General features: G+C 45.9%; 1 protein-coding gene across 3 annotated transcripts in view; it reads left to right on the plus strand.

Annotated features, from left to right (window-relative positions):
- RAD52 (RAD52 DNA repair protein) overlaps positions 1 to 21,166 on the plus strand; it is a 316,281-nt gene that overhangs the window by 150,199 nt on the left and 144,916 nt on the right. For all 3 annotated transcript variants that reach the window (XR_013606865.1, XR_013606866.1, XM_078673695.1), the window contains exon 7: positions 15,327 to 15,402. Coding sequence is in view for 1 of the 3 variants with exons in the window: in XM_078673695.1 (XP_078529821.1) it covers positions 15,327 to 15,402 (76 nt within the window). In the remaining 2 variants the exon portion in view is untranslated. The remainder of the gene's footprint in view (positions 1 to 15,326; positions 15,403 to 21,166) is intronic.

The following is a 21,166-nucleotide window of genomic DNA, read 5'->3' on the forward strand; positions in this document are numbered from 1 at the left end:
CCTACACTCGCCCTAAAAGCCTTCCAGAAACAACTGTACGGGCAAAGAGTGTTGATACAGAACGACAACACCACAACGATGTTCTACATCAACAAACCAGGAGGAACACAATCAGTCGCACTATCCAACCTAGCGCAGGACATATGGAGATGGTCTATCCCACTCAAAATAGACCTCCTAGCTATACACCATCCAGGGAAGAACAGCGTGGAGGCAGACTGGCACGAGTGGGAGCTCAAAGCACAAGAAACACAAAGGCTATTCAAGAAGTGTGGGACTCCGACTATAGACCTATTTGCAACACACCAGAATGCAAAATGCCGATACTTCGCATCCAGGCAACCAGGGGAACAATCACAAGGGAATGCCATATGGATAAGCTCGTCGAAAACATGTGCCTACGTTTTTCCCCCGATACCACTGATACACAGGGTACTCAGCAAATGCAGAACCAGCAACATGATGCTGATTCTGGTGGCACCACAGTGGGCCAGGCAGTCATGGTTCACACAAATAGTGGAGATTGCGCAGGGACCGGCACACAAATTCGGGAAAAGAAAGGACTTACTCTCCATGCAAAACGGAGAGGTACTCCAGCCAGAGAGCCTCTGCCTAGCGGCATGGCTCATGAAGACATAGTTTGCACATCTGAAACTGCCGGAGTGCACACTGCGGGTGCTACGAGAGGCAAGAAGACCTACCACACGGAGGTGCTATTTGGCAAAATGGAAAAGATTCACGCAATGGTGTATCAAGGAGAAACTGCACAAGAAGATGACAAAGGAATCAATAGTGCTAAAATATTTAACACACCTACTCAAATCAAACCCAAGTTCCACCTCGCTGAGGGTACACCTAGCAGTGATAGTAGCCTACACGAGGAGAGACGGGAAAGAGCTTCTTTACATCACAAGTAGTAAAAAGATTCCTGGAAGGGGCTAAAAGGATAGCACCACCCAAAAGGATGCCACCACCGGCATGGAACCTTAATTTAGTCCTAACCAAGCTTATGAAGGCGCCTTTCAAACCAATCCATAAGGCATCACTACAAATGCTCACAATGAAGACAGCCTTTCTAGTGGCAATCACCTCGCTACGCAGGGTAAGCGAACTGCAAGCGCTAACACTGCAAGAACCCTACATTCAAATACACAATGACAAGGTGGTAATGAGAACTGACCCACACTTTATGCCAAAGGTGGTGTCAAGGTTTCACGTGAGCCAGACAATACAAATACCAAGCTTCTTTCAGAAACCATCCACAAGCGCAGAGAGGGCACTGCACAATTTGGACGCTAGAAGGGCAGTAATGCATTACATGGAAAGAACTAAAGAGCACAGGAAAACAAAACAGTTCTTTGTGTCCTTTGCAAGCACATTCCTGGGTAGACCAGTAACAAAGGGCACCATTGCACGATGGATCGCAGAAACAATACAATTCTGCCACAAGCCGGCAGGTCAAGAACTAACAGAGGGGGCACAAGCCCACTCTACCAGGAAAAAGGGAGCGACAATAGCCTTCCTGGCTAACACACCCATTCAAGACATATGCCTGGCGGCAACATGGGCTTCAGTGCACACGTTCACTAAGCACTACTGCGTGGATATACAGATGAACAAGGAAGCAAAAGCAGGACAGAAAGTGCTTCAACATATATTCAACAACCAACGCTCATCTTCCACCCAGCCGCCACAAACATAACAAACTGCTACAAAGTCTATGCACAGCATAGTGAATACAGAAAGATTCACGCTGCAAAACGAATAGTTTCTTACCTGTCGGTGTAGTTTTGCAGCTTGAAGATCTTTCTGGATTCACTAGCGAACCTACCCACCTCCGCCAGAAAGATGTGGCAGAAGAAGGGGGTAAATACAAGGAATAACATACAAACCAACACTTTAAGGGACAAAGGGAAAATGCATTTACCTTAAGAAAGAACTTGCAAACATTGCCAAGGATTCACAAACAGAACACAAAAACAAGAAAAAAAAGAATCCGAAGATGGCGCCCAAAGGTGGGAGCTTCCGCAGGAAGCGTGCCGACGTCACAGGAAGTACATCAGAAGATGGGACTTCAACGCCCACCTGGGCTACGAAAAAAAACAAAAAAAAGAAATATAAGACTACGATTCCGGACCCAACCACTAGACCGCGGAATAATGCACAGCATAGTGAATCCAGAAAGATCTTCAAGCTGCAAAACTACACCGACAGGTAAGAAACTATTTGTTACCATCTTCCTAGCCTGTGAAGGCTTCCACGCTTACATAAGCAGACACAAGTTAATGCTAAATTAAAATTTGAGGGCTCAAGGATGTGGTGCAATCACAAACCTATCTAATAAAATAATGTATTTAAAAATTCCACAGGCTTGAAAGGGATAAATCGCATCATCAGACCAGAAACACCAATTATAGCTGTTGACAATGAAGAGGCTATTTTAGATCAAACCATAATAAATTAGCATACCACAGTGGCTGCATCAAAACTAGTTGAGGAATAGGAACAGGCATGGAGCCTGTCAAAATGGTACCAGTGATATCATCAAGTGTGTTGGAAACCGGTTATTTCTGGTAGGCTAAGGCTTATGCCAAAGCCAGGCAGAAACCACCATTCCAGTCAGGGCAAGGAAGTCACACGCCAAGATAACCCCTGCTCACCCTCTAGGTAGCATGGCGCAAGCAGTCTAGGCTAAACTCGGAGGCGATGTGTAAAGCATTTGCGTCAGCGCACAACAGCAACAACATACTAGGTACACCACAAAAGAGACTCCACACAAGGTTATATTAAAATAACTTTTGTATTGTCAAAACATATCAGATAGAAATCACACATGTACATTGTGCCAACTGGCACGGCAATATTCACAAGGGATTATTTACAAGACAGGGCCACATGGGCCACTGTCTGAATCAACACTTTGCAGATATAGAAATACTTGTCAGAAATTAGAATAAAAGTATATAAACTTCACTGTAACACAAAGTAACAGTTATAGATCACCTCCCGTAACTACTGGGAACAAGTAAGTACCACCTACGCAACCCTAAACTCCTTGGGAGACTGTCACGCAGGGGACCAGGACCTCACTAGGACCACCTGTACTAAAAAGAACAACCACCTAAGTATCACACAGCATTTAGGGGTCTAAGAATGAACACATTACCCATGATGTATGAACCACATCCAGAGGAGTAGTAAAGGCAAACCACCTAAGTATCACACAGCATTTAGGGGTCTAAGAGAGAACACAGTACCCATGATGCCTAGATATACATTCAGAGGAGTAGTAAAGAGAAACACATAATGTATAAACCTACACATTCAGCGGTGTTAAGAATAAAGCACATGATGCAATAAAATTACATTCAGAGGTACCAGAATAATACAGTAGCGCAATAGTCACATGATGTCTAAAAACATTCAGAGGTGCAGGAATAAGACATGATGCAAGGAAATGCATTCAGAGGTGCAATAACCATACAATTGCTCAAAACCTACATAAGCCACCACCTGTGGCAGTCCCTAGGCCAACTGGCCTTGTTGGGGCTAGAACGCCCTGAGTCTCAATGTCAGGGGCCTAAACGATGCAGGGGCCCACTACTTGCTGGGCCCCTGGGAACACTCACAAGGGCCTAAACGTTGCAGCTGGCACTAAGTGCTGCGCAGCTGGGCAGGCCGGGCACCTCTGTGCCAACTCTATCCCTCTCAGGGACTCACTCTCCATCTTGCGCCTAAACGGTGCAGCTGCCCACTAATTGCTGGGCCGCTGGAGAATCATCAAAACTGCGCCAGGGCCCTCACTGGCCCTCAGGCGCAGACTGCGCCACGCGGGAGCCACACAGGCTCTACACACACCTATGTCCACGTTGGAGCCACACAGGCTCTGGCATTACTCGTGCCCAACGTTGGAGCCACACAGGCTCTTGAAAACAATCAGGGTGCTTTCAATGGCACCAGAACTACACAAGCTCCGGAGGGGACGGGCATCGACAATGTGCCCCGAGGTGTCCCAGGAGCCCTCTAGACTCCGTAAACGAATAGGGCCTGCGTTGGAGCCTCTCAGGGCTCGTAGGGGCGTCACCCACCCCGTTGGAGTCCCACTCGGGGGACTCAGGATTACGACATGCCCCCTGCGCCTCCCGGGGCGCTCAAAATAAATAGGGGCTTTGGAGCCTCAGGCTCCGTTGAAACCTGGGGGCGGCCCACTGTCAGCTGGGGCCGCCCTACCTCCACTCCCGCCCAGGTGCCGCTCTCCGGCACCAACAGCAGCTGCACGGAGCCCTCCCCCAGCCCTTCCGACTCACCGGGCTTTCTTGGGCGGGCTCCTCCGGGCGGCGGCTTCTCTGCGGGGCGGCGGCTCACTCTCGCCGCCTCCTAGCAAGTCCGGTCTCCCTCTCCGCAGGGCTCCCTCGGCACACGGGAGCCCTGCCAACCGGCCGCCTCTTCTCCTCGGGGCTCCCTCAGCCGAGAGGAGCCCCGCGAACGGCCGCCATCTTCCGTGCCTTCTCCTTTCCTCCCGGGGCCGCCTCGACCAGCCAATCCCGTCGCGGCCCCGATGACGAGTCTCCTCTCCTCCTCCAATCACGGCCCGACAGGGGCCATGACGCTGCGCCGCACGGGCCTATCCCGTCGCGGCGTTGGTGAGGGGGCTCGGCTCTCTCAGCCAATGAGAGCGCGGCGCCTTCGGTTCTGCAGGCGCTTCCAAGCCCGGGCGGCGGCGGTGACTGGGAGGCAAATGGCGGGGGGCACCGGCCAAAGCCCACCAAGCGCCCCCCAGCGCTAGGACACAATAAAGCGCTCCTAAGCGCTATGGCCAAGGATAAAGCTCTCCTACGTGCTAGGGGGAAGCTCAGCGCCTCCAGGCACTAGGAATACAGTTCCAGCGCTCTCCCTATGAAAATGCAGCTCCTCCATGCTGCCAAGGGTCCCAGAGCTTCCCAGGGGTAAAGCCAAGTCCCCCCCTCAGCCCAGGCAGGGCAGAGGGGTCCCCCAGGAGTCCAGGCATCCAGGAGCTGGGCAGCACCCACCCCTGGTCGATTCAAGTCCAGATAACAAGAAGCTTTTGGAAGGGGCAGAGCCCCTTCTTATCCACAGAAAAAGCTTTGAAGTCTTTAGAAGTCTTTGTGTAGGCGAGCCCTAAGCTCTGGGAGTATCTGGTTTCCCTCGCCTGTCAGCCTCAGGTCAGAGGTGACAGGGGGCCATCGGGAGGGAGAGTCATCCAGGGTGGGCCGACAGACACAGCCTGGCACCACCAGAGCTCTTTCCACTCCCCCCTAACAGCAGATGGGGGGCCTTTCATCTACGGCTTGACTCAGACCCCCTCCTCCAGACAGTCCATCTACCAACAGGCCCAGGCATGCCTGGGCCAGGCCCATCAGCCAATCACGTGCTAGCAGACTCACTACACAATTATGCCAACTTCTAAAAGTGGCGCTTCTAGACTACACACAGCCATGCCGCATATACCATTCTGTAGCATTCCTTACCACGAGTTCACACATATCAAACTCGACCCTGCACTCCCCATGCATCAGGAATCTACCATGGGCATACATATTCCCCATTCACTCCTATGGGAGGGCAGGTCACTCACCATCCATACACAGAGAGCACACGCACTTTACACTGTACCACAGTGAAAAAGTGCGCAGAGGCCTAAAATCACCAATCCAGGTTCCAAAAACAGGCTAGGAAAAAGCAAAAAGTCACGGGGTAAACCTGCCCAAAGGACCGGGTCCAACACATCCCCCTTCCAGCCAAAACGCAGGGTAGACCAATCACTACACTGATGGTCTTCAATGCTTTGGGCGACAAAACCACGGAGACGGGCCTGCAGGGCAGGGCCACCTTACAGTTTTTCGCCACTCTGAACCTACAGGGATTTCCCTCACAAAAGCTCTCTGACACAACTAGGATACCCCACTGGTACACTCGTCATCCACAGCCAGGACCAGGTCCTAGGCCATCCAAAGATCACAGGTCCTAACCAATCCACAGAGTGGGGGCAGCAGCCCCTGGCACACAATAGCCAATCTCCACTCTCTCCCTCAGGGTAGCTACACTACCACTGATCCTACAACCTAGGGACCACACCCTCAGGCTGACTAGAGGTCACGGGCAAGCATGCCCCACCCTACCTCTACTCCATCAATGTTAGAACTGAGGGTCTCCAGTTGGCAGAGGTAAGTACCTTAGACCAAGTAGGGACCCTTGCTTCCAGTCAGGGTGAAGGAATAACCCTCACAGCGAAGCACTCACCAGAACACAACTCTCCTACCAGATCAGGACCTCACTCCGTCACTGGTCTACCACCTGGAAACGATTCCACTTCTGAGGTACAAAGCACACAGCACAGTCCCTCTTCAAGCAGGTGGGGGGACACAGCACACAGCAAAGCCCCCTTTCCTCTACCTTAGTGGAAACAACAAACTGCAGGTGAGCCCCAGAACACACAGCAAGGGCCGCCTCCTCAGTCTCTTCAGTTGATCCACCTTAGTAGAGACTCCTCTTGACCTAGAAGTTTCCTAATCTCCCAACCTAGGATTTACACCCTTAAGTTGCACCGGGGTCAGAAGTACACCGTCCTTCTGCACCCCCTTCCAGTTCCACTATCACAGGCACAGTATGTCTCAGGCTAGACAGAGCACACGCCAGCGGCGTAGCAGCGACACACTCTCCTCCCACCGGGGTCAGAAGTAAGGACACCGTCCCTCTGCACCCCCCCTCCAGAGTTCTGCACCCTCCCACCTGGGAGCGGTACCCCTGGAAGCCAACAACCGGTCAGGACACTGATTACCGATGCCCTTCCCTCCAGGTCAGGCTGAACCTGAACCTGGCCTCCCCCCTCCTCGGGGAACGACCTCCAGAGGCCCCCAAAAAAAATGGTCAAGCACTCTAGACGGTCAAATGCTCAGCGAGCCAGGACTTCTGCACCCTCCACTTAGGAGCGGTACAGCCCAACACTAGGACCGCCGGAGTTCTGGGTACAGAAACTCCCCGTCCTCTAGACACAGGAAGATCCTCTTCAAATGACTTGTAAGTACAGCCTAGGCCCCTGACCTGGCGCTCCCTTAGGGAACCCTCCAGGCCCTGAGACAGGGTTTCGGGCCAACGTGGGACACACCGTCCCACACTCACTCCGCCTCCACTGAGACAGGACGTGAGCCCCTACACCCCTACCATCCTAATGGGACTTAGCCGGGCTACACATGAACCTCTTCACCTACACAGGATCATCAGATACACAAGCCACTACTGTTAGAATCACTTTCTAATGTCTCTGCACGACATCCAGCACACCGCCAGACATCCACCTTCTTGTCCAATGCCTCTGCAGGATCTCCTGCACACCACCAGAGGTACACCTCACGTGCAAGCTCCTTAAAAAAAAACTCACACCAACTCCTCCAGTTCAAGACACCACTCATCCACACACTCCCCCTCCAGACTGGTGAGACTGTTCCTCACTGCCTCTGACTCTCAACCTGTCACTCTCTTACTGAGCACCAGGCACCATACTCTGGGAACTGGGAATGGGAATTCACGCACTGGACACATTTAAGCTGCCACCACTGGATCCTACCATACTGGGGAATCCAGACACACACACTACACTCAGGGAATAACCACCCTCCTGAGCAAGCAATTTCTCCTCCACCCTCCCTCTCTTCCATCTACCCACACAGGGACAGGAACAGGAATTGGACACTGGACCCAGCAAGGGATTCCTAATCTATGGGAACCTCCCCTCTCTACTGGCGTCCCGCCCTGTCATTTTCTCTCATCTGCCACTAAACATAAAGTGCAGGAACACCATCTGAAAATGACACTCTTGAGGAAAAACAAAATCAAAAACAATAATCCCAAACATGTGACTATCTGAAAAATGCAGAGTTTTGTAATGTAGCCAGTTGTTGCTATGGCACTGCGCAAACACACGTCCAAATCCCACCGCTGCCACCAATGTTGGAAACCGGTTATATCTGGTAGGCTAAGGCTTATGCCAAAGCCAGGCAGAAACCACCATTCCAGTCAGGGCAAGGAAGTCACACGCCAAGATAACCCCTGCTCACCCTCTAGGTAGCATGGCGCAAGCAGTCTAGGCTAAACTCGGAGGCGATGTGTAAAGCATTTGCGTCAGCGCACAACAGCAACAACATACTAGGTACACCACAAAAGAGACTCCACACAAGGTTATATTAAAATAACTTTTGTATTGTCAAAACATATCAGATAGAAATCACACATGTACATTGTGCCAACTGGCACGGCAATATTCACAAGGGATTATTTACAAGACAGGGCCACATGGGCCACTGTCTGAATCAACACTTTGCAGATATAGAAATACTTGTCAGAAATTAGAATAAAAGTATATAAACTTCACTGTAACACAAAGTAACAGTTATAGATCACCTCCCGTAACTACTGGGAACAGGTAAGTACCACCTACGCAACCCTAAACTCCTTGGGAGACTGTCACGCAGGGGACCAGGACCTCACTAGGACCACCTGTACTAAAAAGAACAACCACCTAAGTATCACACAGCATTTAGGGGTCTAAGAATGAACACATTACCCATGATGTATGAACCACATCCAGAGGAGTAGTAAAGGCAAACCACCTAAGTATCACACAGCATTTAGGGGTCTAAGAGAGAACACAGTACCCATGATGCCTAGATATACATTCAGAGGAGTAGTAAAGAGAAACACATAATGTATAAACCTACACATTCAGCGGTGTTAAGAATAAAGCACATGATGCAATAAAATTACATTCAGAGGTACCAGAATAATACAGTAGCGCAATAGTCACATGATGTCTAAAAACATTCAGAGGTGCAGGAATAAGACATGATGCAAGGAAATGCATTCAGAGGTGCAATAACCATACAATTGCTCAAAACCTACATAAGCCACCACCTGTGGCAGTCCCTAGGCCAACTGGCCTTGTTGGGGCTAGAACGCCCTGAGTCTCAATGTCAGGGGCCTAAACGATGCAGGGGCCCACTACTTGCTGGGCCCCTGGGAACACTCAAGGGCCTAAACGTTGCAGCTGGCACTAAGTGCTGCGCAGCTGGGCAGGCCGGGCACCTCTGTGCCAACTCTATCCCTCTCAGGGACTCACTCTCCATCTTGCGCCTAAACGGTGCAGCTGCCCACTAATTGCTGGGCCGCTGGAGAATCATCAAAACTGCGCCAGGGCCCTCACTGGCCCTCAGGCGCAGACTGCGCCACGCGGGAGCCACACAGGCTCTACACACACCTATGTCCACGTTGGAGCCACACAGGCTCTGGCATTACTCGTGCCCAACGTTGGAGCCACACAGGCTCTTGAAAACAATCAGGGTGCTTTCAATGGCACCAGAACTACACAAGCTCCGGAGGGGACGGGCATCGACAATATGCCCCGAGGTGTCCCAGGAGCCCTCTAGACTCCGTAAACGAATAGGGCCTGCGTTGGAGCCTCTCAGGGCTCGTAGGGGCGTCACCCACCCCGTTGGAGTCCCACTCGGGGGACTCAGGATTACGACATGCCCCCTGCGCCTCCCGGGGCGCTCAAAATAAATAGGGGCTTTGGAGCCTCAGGCTCCGTTGAAACCTGGGGGCGGCCCACTGTCAGCTGGGGCCGCCCTACCTCCACTCCCGCCCAGGTGCCGCTCTCCGGCACCAACAGCAGCTGCACGGAGCCCTCCCCCAGCCCTTCCGACTCACCGGGCTTTCTTGGGCGGGCTCCTCCGGGCGGCGGCTTCTCTGCGGGGCGGCGGCTCACTCTCGCCGCCTCCTAGCAAGTCCGGTCTCCCTCTCCGCAGGGCTCCCTCGGCACACGAGAGCCCTGCCAACCGGCCGCCTCTTCTCCTCGGGGCTCCCTCAGCCGAGAGGAGCCCCGCGAACGGCCGCCATCTTCCGTGCCTTCTCCTTTCCTCCCAGGGCCGCCTCGACCAGCCAATCCCGTCGCGGCCCCGATGACGAGTCTCCTCTCCTCCTCCAATCACGGCCCGACAGGGGCCATGACGCTGCGCCGCACGGGCCTATCCCGTCGCGGCGTTGGTGAGGGGGCTCGGCTCTCTCAGCCAATGAGAGCGCGGCGCCTTCGGTTCTGCAGGCGCTTCCAAGCCCGGGCGGCGGCGGTGACTGGGAGGCAAATGGCGGGGGGCACCGGCCAAAGCCCACCAAGCGCCCCCCAGCGCTAGGACACAATAAAGCGCTCCTAAGCGCTATGGCCAAGGATAAAGCTCTCCTACGTGCTAGGGGGAAGCTCAGCGCCTCCAGGCACTAGGAATACAGTTCCAGCGCTCTCCCTATGAAAATGCAGCTCCTCCATGCTGCCAAGGGTCCCAGAGCTTCCCAGGGGTAAAGCCAAGTCCCCCCCTCAGCCCAGGCAGGGCAGAGGGGTCCCCCAGGAGTCCAGGCATCCAGGAGCTGGGCAGCACCCACCCCTGGTCGATTCAAGTCCAGATAACAAGAAGCTTTTGGAAGGGGCAGAGCCCCTTCTTATCCACAGAAAAAGCTTTGAAGTCTTTAGAAGTCTTTGTGTAGGCGAGCCCTAAGCTCTGGGAGTATCTGGTTTCCCTCGCCTGTCAGCCTCAGGTCAGAGGTGACAGGGGGCCATCGGGAGGGAGAGTCATCCAGGGTGGGCCGACAGACACAGCCTGGCACCACCAGAGCTCTTTCCACTCCCCCCTAACAGCAGATGGGGGGCCTTTCATCTACGGCTTGACTCAGACCCCCTCCTCCAGACAGTCCATCTACCAACAGGCCCAGGCATGCCTGGGCCAGGCCCATCAGCCAATCACGTGCTAGCAGACTCACTACACAATTATGCCAACTTCTAAAAGTGGCGCTTCTAGACTACACACAGCCATGCCGCATACACCATTCTGCAGCATTCATTCTCACGAGTTCATACATATCAAACTCGCCCCTGCACTCCCCATGCATCAGGAATCTACCTTGGGCATACATATTCCCCATTCATTCCTATGGGAGGGCAGGTCACTCACCATCCATACACAGAAAGCACACGCACTTTACACTGTACCACAGTGAAAAAGTGCGCAGAGGCCTACAATCACCAATCCAGGTTCCAAAAACAGGCTAGGAAAAAGCAAAAAGTCACGGGGTGAACCTGCCCAAAGGACCGGGTCCAACAAAGTGATACTTACCTGTTCCCCCCCCCCTACCTTCCTTACTGGAGCATATCCCTACCATCCCAATCCACCCTCTCCCGCCTCCTAAACTCCTGCCTCTTCCCTTTTTTTCCCCTACTCTCCCACCTTTAACCTATGTATTCACTGATCGAAGAAGCTCATGCATTGTCCCTCTGTTAATAGCCCCTGGATTTTAATTTTGTTGTTGTTCTAATTGTGCTGTTTGTTATTGCACTCTATAAATGTTTTATGTCCGTTCCGCTACATTGTTCCTGTAAAGCGCTCTGATAACCCTGGGTCTAGTCAGTGCTATATAAAACTTGTAAAATAAAAAATAAATTAAATAAAAAAAAATAAGGTTAAACATCAAGTCAGTGCATCTTTGTTATTTGATTTTAAGCATGATCATTAATTGCAAAGAGTAGCTGAAGAGATTATCATTGCAAAGTTGTTTCTGAAGCCTGTACAAAAAAAACTCTACCCTGCTGTTCTTTCACTAGACTTGAGTAATTCGCTGTCAAAATCTACTGAAGTGATACACTGTACTACAGCTGGCTGTGTTTCAGCATTCCCTGGAATGGGGAAAAATATTTTTGGGAAAATGGAACAAGCAGTAGATTATTGTGAAAATGATCCCACGCCGTATAATCATACTAGATCTAAATTAAACGCTGATCATCAAATGTTTCTTCTTCAGGTATCTCAAGCTGTGATTGAATCTTCCCAAACTGACATATATATTCTTCACTGTTCCACAGGCCCTGGTGACATGTTATGTCGTCATAATGTACTGAAATTCCAGAATCTTTTGTAGAGTTCATATAGTTAAATCGCAGAACCTAAAAAAAATACAGTTAATTGTGGACGAAACATTAGGCATGCCAACAAGTTGGATCTCTGGGGGCAAAATGGGAACTTGGGGACTTGAGATGTCATACTGGAACCAGTGCCTAAAAGTAAATATTCAAATATATTAAGATATCCGAAGAGGGTCTCAATTACACTCCTAATTGTTCTGCTCTAACTATTCCACTGGATACCATGAGAACAAAAACGTAAAGGTCCTGACTGTCATATCTGTAATAAACATTGCATTTCATTGAGATAGATCTTTAAAGTAGTTGGTTGAATATCATGGATCTGAAGTATCTCATGAAGATAACATCTGGACAAATGGAGACTGTGGCATATATTGTCTTTTAATTTTCAATTTATTTATATTTATTTTTTATTTATAAAGTTTTGTATAGCGCGAACATGTCCCGTACGGGTATAAGAGCGCTTCACAATTTTGGGTCAGAGTGCTTCACAATTTAACTGCAGGATTCCTAACTGGCTCGCACATCTATATACTTACTCTAATTATACAATTTATTTTGATTTGCTCTTGGAATTCTAGCTGATATTAAAATACAACAAAGGTTGATGGGGGTTCTGGTCTAATGCAATTTCTTAATTCCTATCATAAATCCACATTTGTAAAGCGCACAATCACCCATAAGGGTCTCTAGGCGCTGAGGTCCGTTGGGAAGATTAAGCAAGCTATTGCCCAGAGTCACATGGTGCTGGGCTAATCTGCCGCCGGTGCCGGGGATCGAACTGTGATCCCTAGCCGCGGCGCCACACCTCTTCCTCATATCGTCTGTTTTCAAGGATCTTGGAAAATGACACATTTCAAATTTAACAATTGCACTTATACATGGCTTGAAAAAGTTTATTGGGGAAGCAGTGTAGCAGTCTGTTAATTTTAGTTAGAGCGAACATAAGAATACACTGGCAAACCCTTTCTTTGAACTGAACTGTTTAATTGCAGTATTTTTAAGACTGCACAACAAAATGTCTGTTACTAATTGTTTATTTCAGTTAATAGTAGAGCGGCCTTAAACTCTGTTTTCAGTGATGTTGAAGATCTTTAAGAAAGTATTGTAAAAAAAACCTTTCTAATAATTATTGGAGACTTTAATGGAAAAGTGCTATACAAAACAAGTGAACCATTGTATGTAGACTCAGCGGATTTTTATTACAACATCCCTGAAGTCCAGTTTAATAGACAAATACTGAAGACTTTTTGAAAAATGATTTATATTTTTTCATTTCGATTTTGATCATTTAATTTTATTTTAAACACTGATGAACAGATTATTCTCTTCATTCAGTGAGCTCTAATACTGTCCTTGAGTAAGTTTTCCCAGTTTCATTAGCTTAAAATAATAATTAGGTCTGAAAGGTGCCATCTTCCTCAACATACCGCTTAAAATGGTTACATATGCTGTATGATAAAGCTAACATTTACAAGCCCGAATTGGCAACAGTATTTCATGCAAAACATTTATTTAGAACCTTGGTCTGTCAGGTAAATTAAATCATTTCCGGGCACCGTATTTCATTATTTACCTAAAGGCATTCCTCAATAATTGTGGAACAACGTTTCATATTTTCTCCTGGGCTTGGGATTTTTTTTGGTTCAAGCTATTTAACTCCATATCATTTAATTGTAAAAGGAATAAAAGAAATGCACAATTTAATCAATAGCATATTCTATATGATTCCCTCATTTCAAAAGAAAAATGGATGTATAGAACATGCATGAGGTCCATATTGAAATTACCCATATTCAAATACCCCAGTTTGGAGCTTCGACAATTAAAACCCCAATATAAAATAAGTACCTGAAATTATTCAAGCCAAGAATGAGGCAATTTTTAAACGGATTATCTGAATCTGCTAATTCAAGAGACTCATGGGAATATTGGAGTCTCGTTGGCTTTGAAATAGCTTACTGTGAATATTGCTGGGACTATCATATCCCATATAATAAATGGGAAGCTTTCATTAAAAAGAACTGTATGCAGTGCACCTTATTCACCACTTCACTAATAATATTTGGGCAATAATGAATCATTCTCTCACACAAAGGTTTTTGCACACACTGTTGCTTGTCTAGCCTCTCGCTCTCCAGGTGCCCATGGGATTTCAATGGGCATGTTTATAATGAATCGTACTGAATGGAGTGCTCAACACCATGGAAAGGATCTGTTTTATAACCAATGTATAAATGAGGTGCAAGATCAGACCTGAGCAGCAACTGTTTAATGGCTTTTCTTGATTCAGGTGGAAACATTTTTTGCCAAGATTTTGCAGGAAAATCTTTTCTCAGTTATTACATTTTCTCAGGCTTGCTTTATAGCGAACTGTTCAAATCTGAACACGTATTGTCCACATTGATAAATAGAGCACTGGAAGAAAAAGAAAAAGGTTACACAAACTGTTTGTGTCATTGATTAATCGAAAGTGTTCGATAAAGTGGACAGAAATGGTGTAAATTGTACTCTTGGTGTATTGTAACACTACTGTACTTTGGAATTCAATTACTTCAAGGAGCGTGGGTGCAGATTAAATCATCAAACGGCTTTGGACTTGCACCCATAATATTTACACACTTGCAAACTGTCTTCTTTTTCCTCTGTTGTTGTTTATATTGTTCTCAAAATTCTTATACAAGTTTGAAAATTAGAAAGGGTTGTTTTGTCTCCCCTCTTCCTTGCACTATAGAGAGCAGACTTCTGATCTCCTTGGATGTTTTGTCCCCAAGGTTAGGCAATTAGCTGATGCTGACAATTTGGTTGTCTGATCAGTGGCACAAATCTGACTCCAAAAGCAGCATAATGACATCAATGGATTAATAATCAACTTTTCAAACACTAAAATTATGTCCTTCGGCGGCCCGAAAGCTGGTTTAACTGGTCCTTTGAATACTTTCCGATAACACAAGTTTCTAACTGTACCTTGGGGTTTCATTGGCAATACATTAAAAGGCAATGTACACCTCTGAAAAGTAGATGCTAGATGTTCTGGAGTATCTAACGCTTTAAAATGTTTATGTAGGAAGTCTGGGGCGAGCAATATGACTGCTGCAAATACAGTACTCCCCTTATTGCTTTATGGCTCACTAGGACTTACCTCCTGATGGCGCTTGATAATACCCGATTTGTTAATAAACCTTGTTTGTGATTGTATGAGTGCAGAGGGAAATCTCTTCTAAAAAGTTAGCGACAAGGAAACCTTGGTTATGATTGCATACTAGTACCCAATCTAAAATGGTCTGGCACCACATTATTTCCAGACTGTCAGTTACCTTGCTTTATTTTGTTATTTGTTTCCCTTCTGCAGGTGCTACGGAAATGTGCTTGGGAACTGCATCCTGGACAAAGATTACCTGCGCTCCGTGAACAAGCTCCCTCGCCTGGTATGTTGACTGCTGTACGGAGAAACCTCGTACACTTTGCAAATTTCCTTAGTGTCAGCGGCTATATAAACATCTGGAAAGTCAGCGAGCCCCTCTGATCTTTTACAAGTGTTCTCGCTTGGAAATAATGTTACCCTTTGCTTGCACCCAGGTCACGAGGACTTCACACTGACCGTATCCCGGGGATACTTGTGTTTTCAGCGTCCTCTGGATCCTCAGCACTACTGAGCATGCATACCATCGGCGACTGGAGGGTCGACAGCGCACTCTGCTGGCCATATTTCAAACTTGCTACATAACACATTTTGCTGATCTTCAAAGGCTTTCTACAAAAAAAGCAAGCATTGGCAAAGACAATTGTATCGCCTTTTGGTTGTCCATGTAGACCTATTGTCTTTGCCAATACATTTTGCATATTTAGTGCAGCATTGGAAACAAAAGCTAAAAGCGTATTTTACCCTCACAGCTATAATGACACATGTACATGCGCGCATCACAACTCATACGCATACATACGACATGAGAAATCCTCCATTTTGTTTATTTTTTATATTTACCATTCCATTATGGTAGGCACTTATCTTGGAATGATGAATAAAAATAAAACAAGCCTTTGCAAAAATGCATTGTGTAAAAGGAGCAACCCAGCAGCAAACTGTAGTTGACAGGCCCTCTAAAAAATAATAATTAAAAAAGGGTGACTGGAGGGGCAGAGGTCAATGAAGGAGTGGGTGGGGGAGCAGTAAACCATGGAGGAATTTGAGGTGGGGAATAAAAAAAAAAAAAGTAAACCAAAAAAGACAGGGACAGCTTTAGGAAAGCAATAGAGGAGCTCGGAGAGGTTTGGAGAAGGGAGCAACATGGAACACAGAGAGAGGGCAGGTACTCAAGGGGGAGGGAGCAGCACACATAGAGAGCGAAAGAGCAGGAAAACACTTGCACTCCATGGAGTGCTGTAACAAAAAAGAATTCCCTGAATGTGAGGAGGGGAAGGATACAGGTCATCCAGTCAAAAGAATTGTAAAGAGGTTTTACACGAGGTGAGGAGCAAACGCTCAAAGTGGAAGGAAAAACTTAGAATTAGAAGTTATCAAATTGAGATTGACAACAAATCCATTGGGCTTGGCCAAACCCCAATGTTAATATTGGTATTGTCTACAATAGGCCTACAAAAGACAGGTAAAGGCTGCTTTTGAGTGACATCTAATCGCTCCTCTACTGCCTGTTATAGCTCCTACAATCTCATACCTTAAGGGCCAAGACAATACAGAAGTGAGTATATGATTTTAGGGGCAACATTTCAAGTTTCAATTTAAAAATGATGATGGTCCCTGGCATGCAGCCACATTAGTAAATGTTTTAAGCTAACAATGATGCATTCTTCAGCATCTATACTGGTATGTCCCGAAGTGCACTGAGGCCACTTTTAGCTGCATGTAACTGATCCAGTGGAAGGCCAGGGATGAATACTCCACAAACACATATATAATGGGGCCCATACACATTAACCCAAATGTTCTAACACATTCCCTGGCAAAACAGCTGGGGGTCAAGTTTTATAATTCACTTAAGTTCTGATTATTTAACCTTCTGTAATCTCAAACAATTTGGAACAATATTTAATGCCTAACTAATCTTTCACAAATCAACATTCTTTTCTCTGGTCGATGGATCATTAGTTGAGTTAGTTGATGGTGATAATAACAGTTATCTAACTAATTCATAGATCTCAGTGAAATAACCACAGCCTCTGGGTAAGATTCATATGTTTTATCTAAGATTTCAGACGTAAATTTGAACGCTCATTAATACAAATTCACAGTGCAAACTCCATCATTCTTCATATGGGAGAGAGAAACTCATTTAGCAAATACATCCAATGACACAAACTCATTCAGCAAATCAATGCATAAGAGTGGATAGAGGTAGTGACAGAAGGCACAAAACAAAATACATTTGCAAAAGAATATGCAAATTTGAGACAGAATAATATTTACCTAATAGAATTTATTGAAAACCACCCCTCTGTCCAAGGGACTGGTGGGGGTCCCCTGAATTTGAATCCGGAGACAAAGACTATCTGACAGGATCAGGACAGAACAAATACTTACTAGATTTCTCTACAAACCCAACACACCAGGGCGCTTCCCTCTCTTACACTCTCTCCCTCTTTGATGTTCTTCCGGAATCTTGGAATCTAATCAGGTTGTCATTCGGATCTGAATCTTCCCAGTCTGCTCTCTTCTTCTTTCTCTCTGCAGCAGCTCAATCAGGCTCGACCCTCAATTCACTTATCAGTAGCAGCTCTCGCCTCCTCACTTGATCTTCTGCTCTCACTTTTGCTTTACCTAAAGTCACTCTGGTTATAGTTTTTATTTCTACATGTCCCACCCTCGATAGTTGCACATTTTAGTAAAATACGGAATATGATTGACAGGGCTATGGGAGTTTTCATCACACTATTCATTTTTATTAAGGTACTATTGTCTTGCAAACCCTTCCCCTTTAGCTTATTCATAACTTCTCTTCCCATACATATATTTTTGCCATTTTAATAACTCATTCAATACAGTCTCCATAGACGAATGATACACGTCTTCTCTTTCCCACGTCTTCTGTCCTTGGTGTCTTGCAGCTATTCAGCTTTCCAGTCATCGGGTCACATTATGAATCCACTGAGCATGCGCAACTCATTGTCATCCAGCGCCATTTTCCTCCCTCTGTCATGGGCATAACAGGCCCAAATGCACACTATTAATAAAAGAATCATAAACTGATGTTATTTTCTTAAAGATATAATTCTCACTGTTCACCACCAGCTTTTACTCTATCTCATGTCATTATTATTTTTCTGAGCAAAAGTCTTAAAAGCAGCAGCTTTCTCTTAAGTTCAAGCAAGCAGATGCCGGGCATGCGGTGCCTCAAGACCACATGTTAGTCCTTCTTGTGCATGCATGAGAGTTTTTTCCTCTCAAAGCGGGTTAGTCGCGTCATCTCTAGGTAATTCTGGTTTGCCCATGCACAACGTGTTTTTCCAAATTAAAGCGGGTTTTAGTCACGTTGCACTTTATTCCACATTAATTAAGCATGCATCAAGCTTTTTCCCCATGTGTCGGTGTTTGGTGTACATTAGTTTCATTTACAGTTTTAACGGTTAGTAAAAGTTAATGAAGGATTGCTCCGAGCAAGTTTCATTTTCTTGAATCCTTGCTCCATCATAATAGGAAGGAAATGGGTACATGATACTACTAGTCCTCTTCCCATAAAGGAACATTTCTCGCTTGTGAAAACATTCCCTATTGCAGCCATATGGGTTTTAGAAGGAAATCCTTCCTTTTCTTCATGTGCACTCCTTGCAGCCATGGGGATCGGAGGGAACAATCCTTGCAATGTTGGTTCATCACGCCTACATCAGAAACTGGCCAAATTAGTGCAATAGAAACTGTAAACGGGTTATATAACTTTTGAATGCCTATAAAGTGTAACAGGTGGAGTTAAAACAATCTTTAAATAACTTTCTTTTTTAATAAAAAGCTATGGGTATTTGAAGATCACATAATAAGATACATGTGCGAAGTCAGTTGTTTAGTGGCCTGAGTCAGACATACATGAATAAAATGAGCCTGGGACAAAATGCAGGAGGGTTAAGATGAGAGGCCATAAAATTATAGCAACTTTCCATCTGTTTGATTTAGTTATAATTTAAGGTATTCTGACCATCTGAGTGAAACATTCTAAAGAGGGGACTGAAGAATATATTCCTATATAGCTTGTTAGATTCTTAATTAATGAATTTAGTGTTCCACTTTGGGAATTGCACTCCCAGAAAACTCTTTGTATTCACCTTATGTTATTTTGCTTTTAACTGTTCGATTTTTGTTATTCCCTGTGGAAAGTGCCTCTAATTTAAGTATCCCATGATAAGGCTTCTTCAAGAATGTAGAGAATTAATTTAAACTAATATACTTATAAACTATTAATCCAGCCCTGTAAGAGAACCTACAGCATTGTTTTCTCTCCTTCCAGAAGATCAGTAAGCTGTATTAATACTTTAGGACCTCGTTATCATATTGCTGCGACCATTTTGGAAAGGGTTGATATTAGAAGGCGGTACTTTCTGCTGCCTGAAATCCAAACAGTGCGGTAATTCTATTCATGTCGGTATGTTTGAAATACTTCAGTACTTGAAGTAGTTTAAACTGCACGGCAGCCATATTTAATGTCATGTAAACGTCATGATGATAATCTCTAATTTTCAAGTGAATCTGCTAATTAACTGCAGTAGGCAAATAAAATGTATTTTACACATGATGTTGCACTGTCAGATGTGTTCTTAATTTTTTTATATAATTCTCCGGTGAATGAGAAGATGTGCCCCCCACCCCCATGTGTGATTCGTACCCAGAAACCTATGTTCATATGTTCACTGTTATCTGGAGTGCTGTGTTTACTCCCAGTAATTTCTGGGGGACCAAAGAGAGAATATCAGTCATCTTATTGAAAATAATGACATTTTAAATAAAAGGAAATTTCGAGGTATTGTAGTTGCCCATAATTCTTTAAGGACACAGAAGACCACTATTCTTCTTCTGAGTGACAACACGTGCCAAGTAAATAAGGAATTGAACCCTAGACCTCCAGATCATCAAGTCGAGTGATCTAGATAGCACAGGTGTCTGTGGCAAATAGATTCCCATATTCGTTATGTGATGTACAACATATAAGCGTATGTAGATGCTATGAGCTTTTTGAGATTCTACTCATCCAGTCTATAACTGGGATCTGATTCCTGCGACTTAGCTATACGGGCTCTCTCCTGGACTAGTTTATGCTGAATACATTATTATAGGTGAAAACATAAGTTACACCGACTAAGGAACATTTTCTGAAGTTATATATGAACCCTTTGTTTTGGTGTCATCTGCCTTTATGAAAAGTCATTGTTTGAATAGAAGCCGCCTCCTCTTGGTACCACTCAACAAACTCTCTTCTTGCGCCCCCGGGTTTTTATGCCACTCCTGTTCCATGCAGATGGCCAATGCAGAGGTTAAGTGGAGTGGAGTCCAATAGACCCTGTGAGAGTTAGCATGAAGACATAATCATGTCTACAAGAGTACACTTATACTGCAGACTACAAAGTAAACTCACTTTCATATACAAACTAAGGGGCCATTCATCAGCCAGACCCAGTGAAGCTGCAAAGTGGATAAAAAGAGAGCTCCTGTTAGCCTGTATCTAGTTGGTGCTTTGTCTAGCGAAGTTACCTCTCAGTATGTTGTTAAAGTCAACCTGTTAGGTGACTGAGCACGCATTATACAGGTCTAGGGCGTTCATGTACGTTGGAAAAAAAGGTCCAATGACTAAATCCTAGGAATAAAATGCAACTGCCATAAACATCTAATCATGTACACTTTTATCAGAAAAGGTTTTTTTCTTCTCAAAAACAGGATTTCCACTCCTCTGGACCCTACATCAAAACCCCACAGAGAGCACTCTCGAGAACATACTTCCCACATAAATTATTTTGTGTGCCCGTCAGTATCCATATACCTCTGTTGGTGTGCTTTCATGGTTCTTAACACCACATCCTTTAAATTTAGTCGATCTTACCATTACATTTCTACATAATGATCAAAATTGATGTGGGTTATTTCCTATAGTTGGGCATGGCATCCTCAAACATAAATAGTGTTGTTGGGTGTCTGTTGGATATGCCAATAAACGAACACAACCAAGCCAGACTTAACAAATATGAGAATGTCCA

The sequence above is a fragment of the Lissotriton helveticus genome, chromosome 1_1, assembly GCF_964261635.1.
Source record: "Lissotriton helveticus chromosome 1_1, aLisHel1.1, whole genome shotgun sequence".
NCBI classification, from domain to species: Eukaryota; Metazoa; Chordata; class Amphibia; order Caudata; family Salamandridae; genus Lissotriton; species Lissotriton helveticus.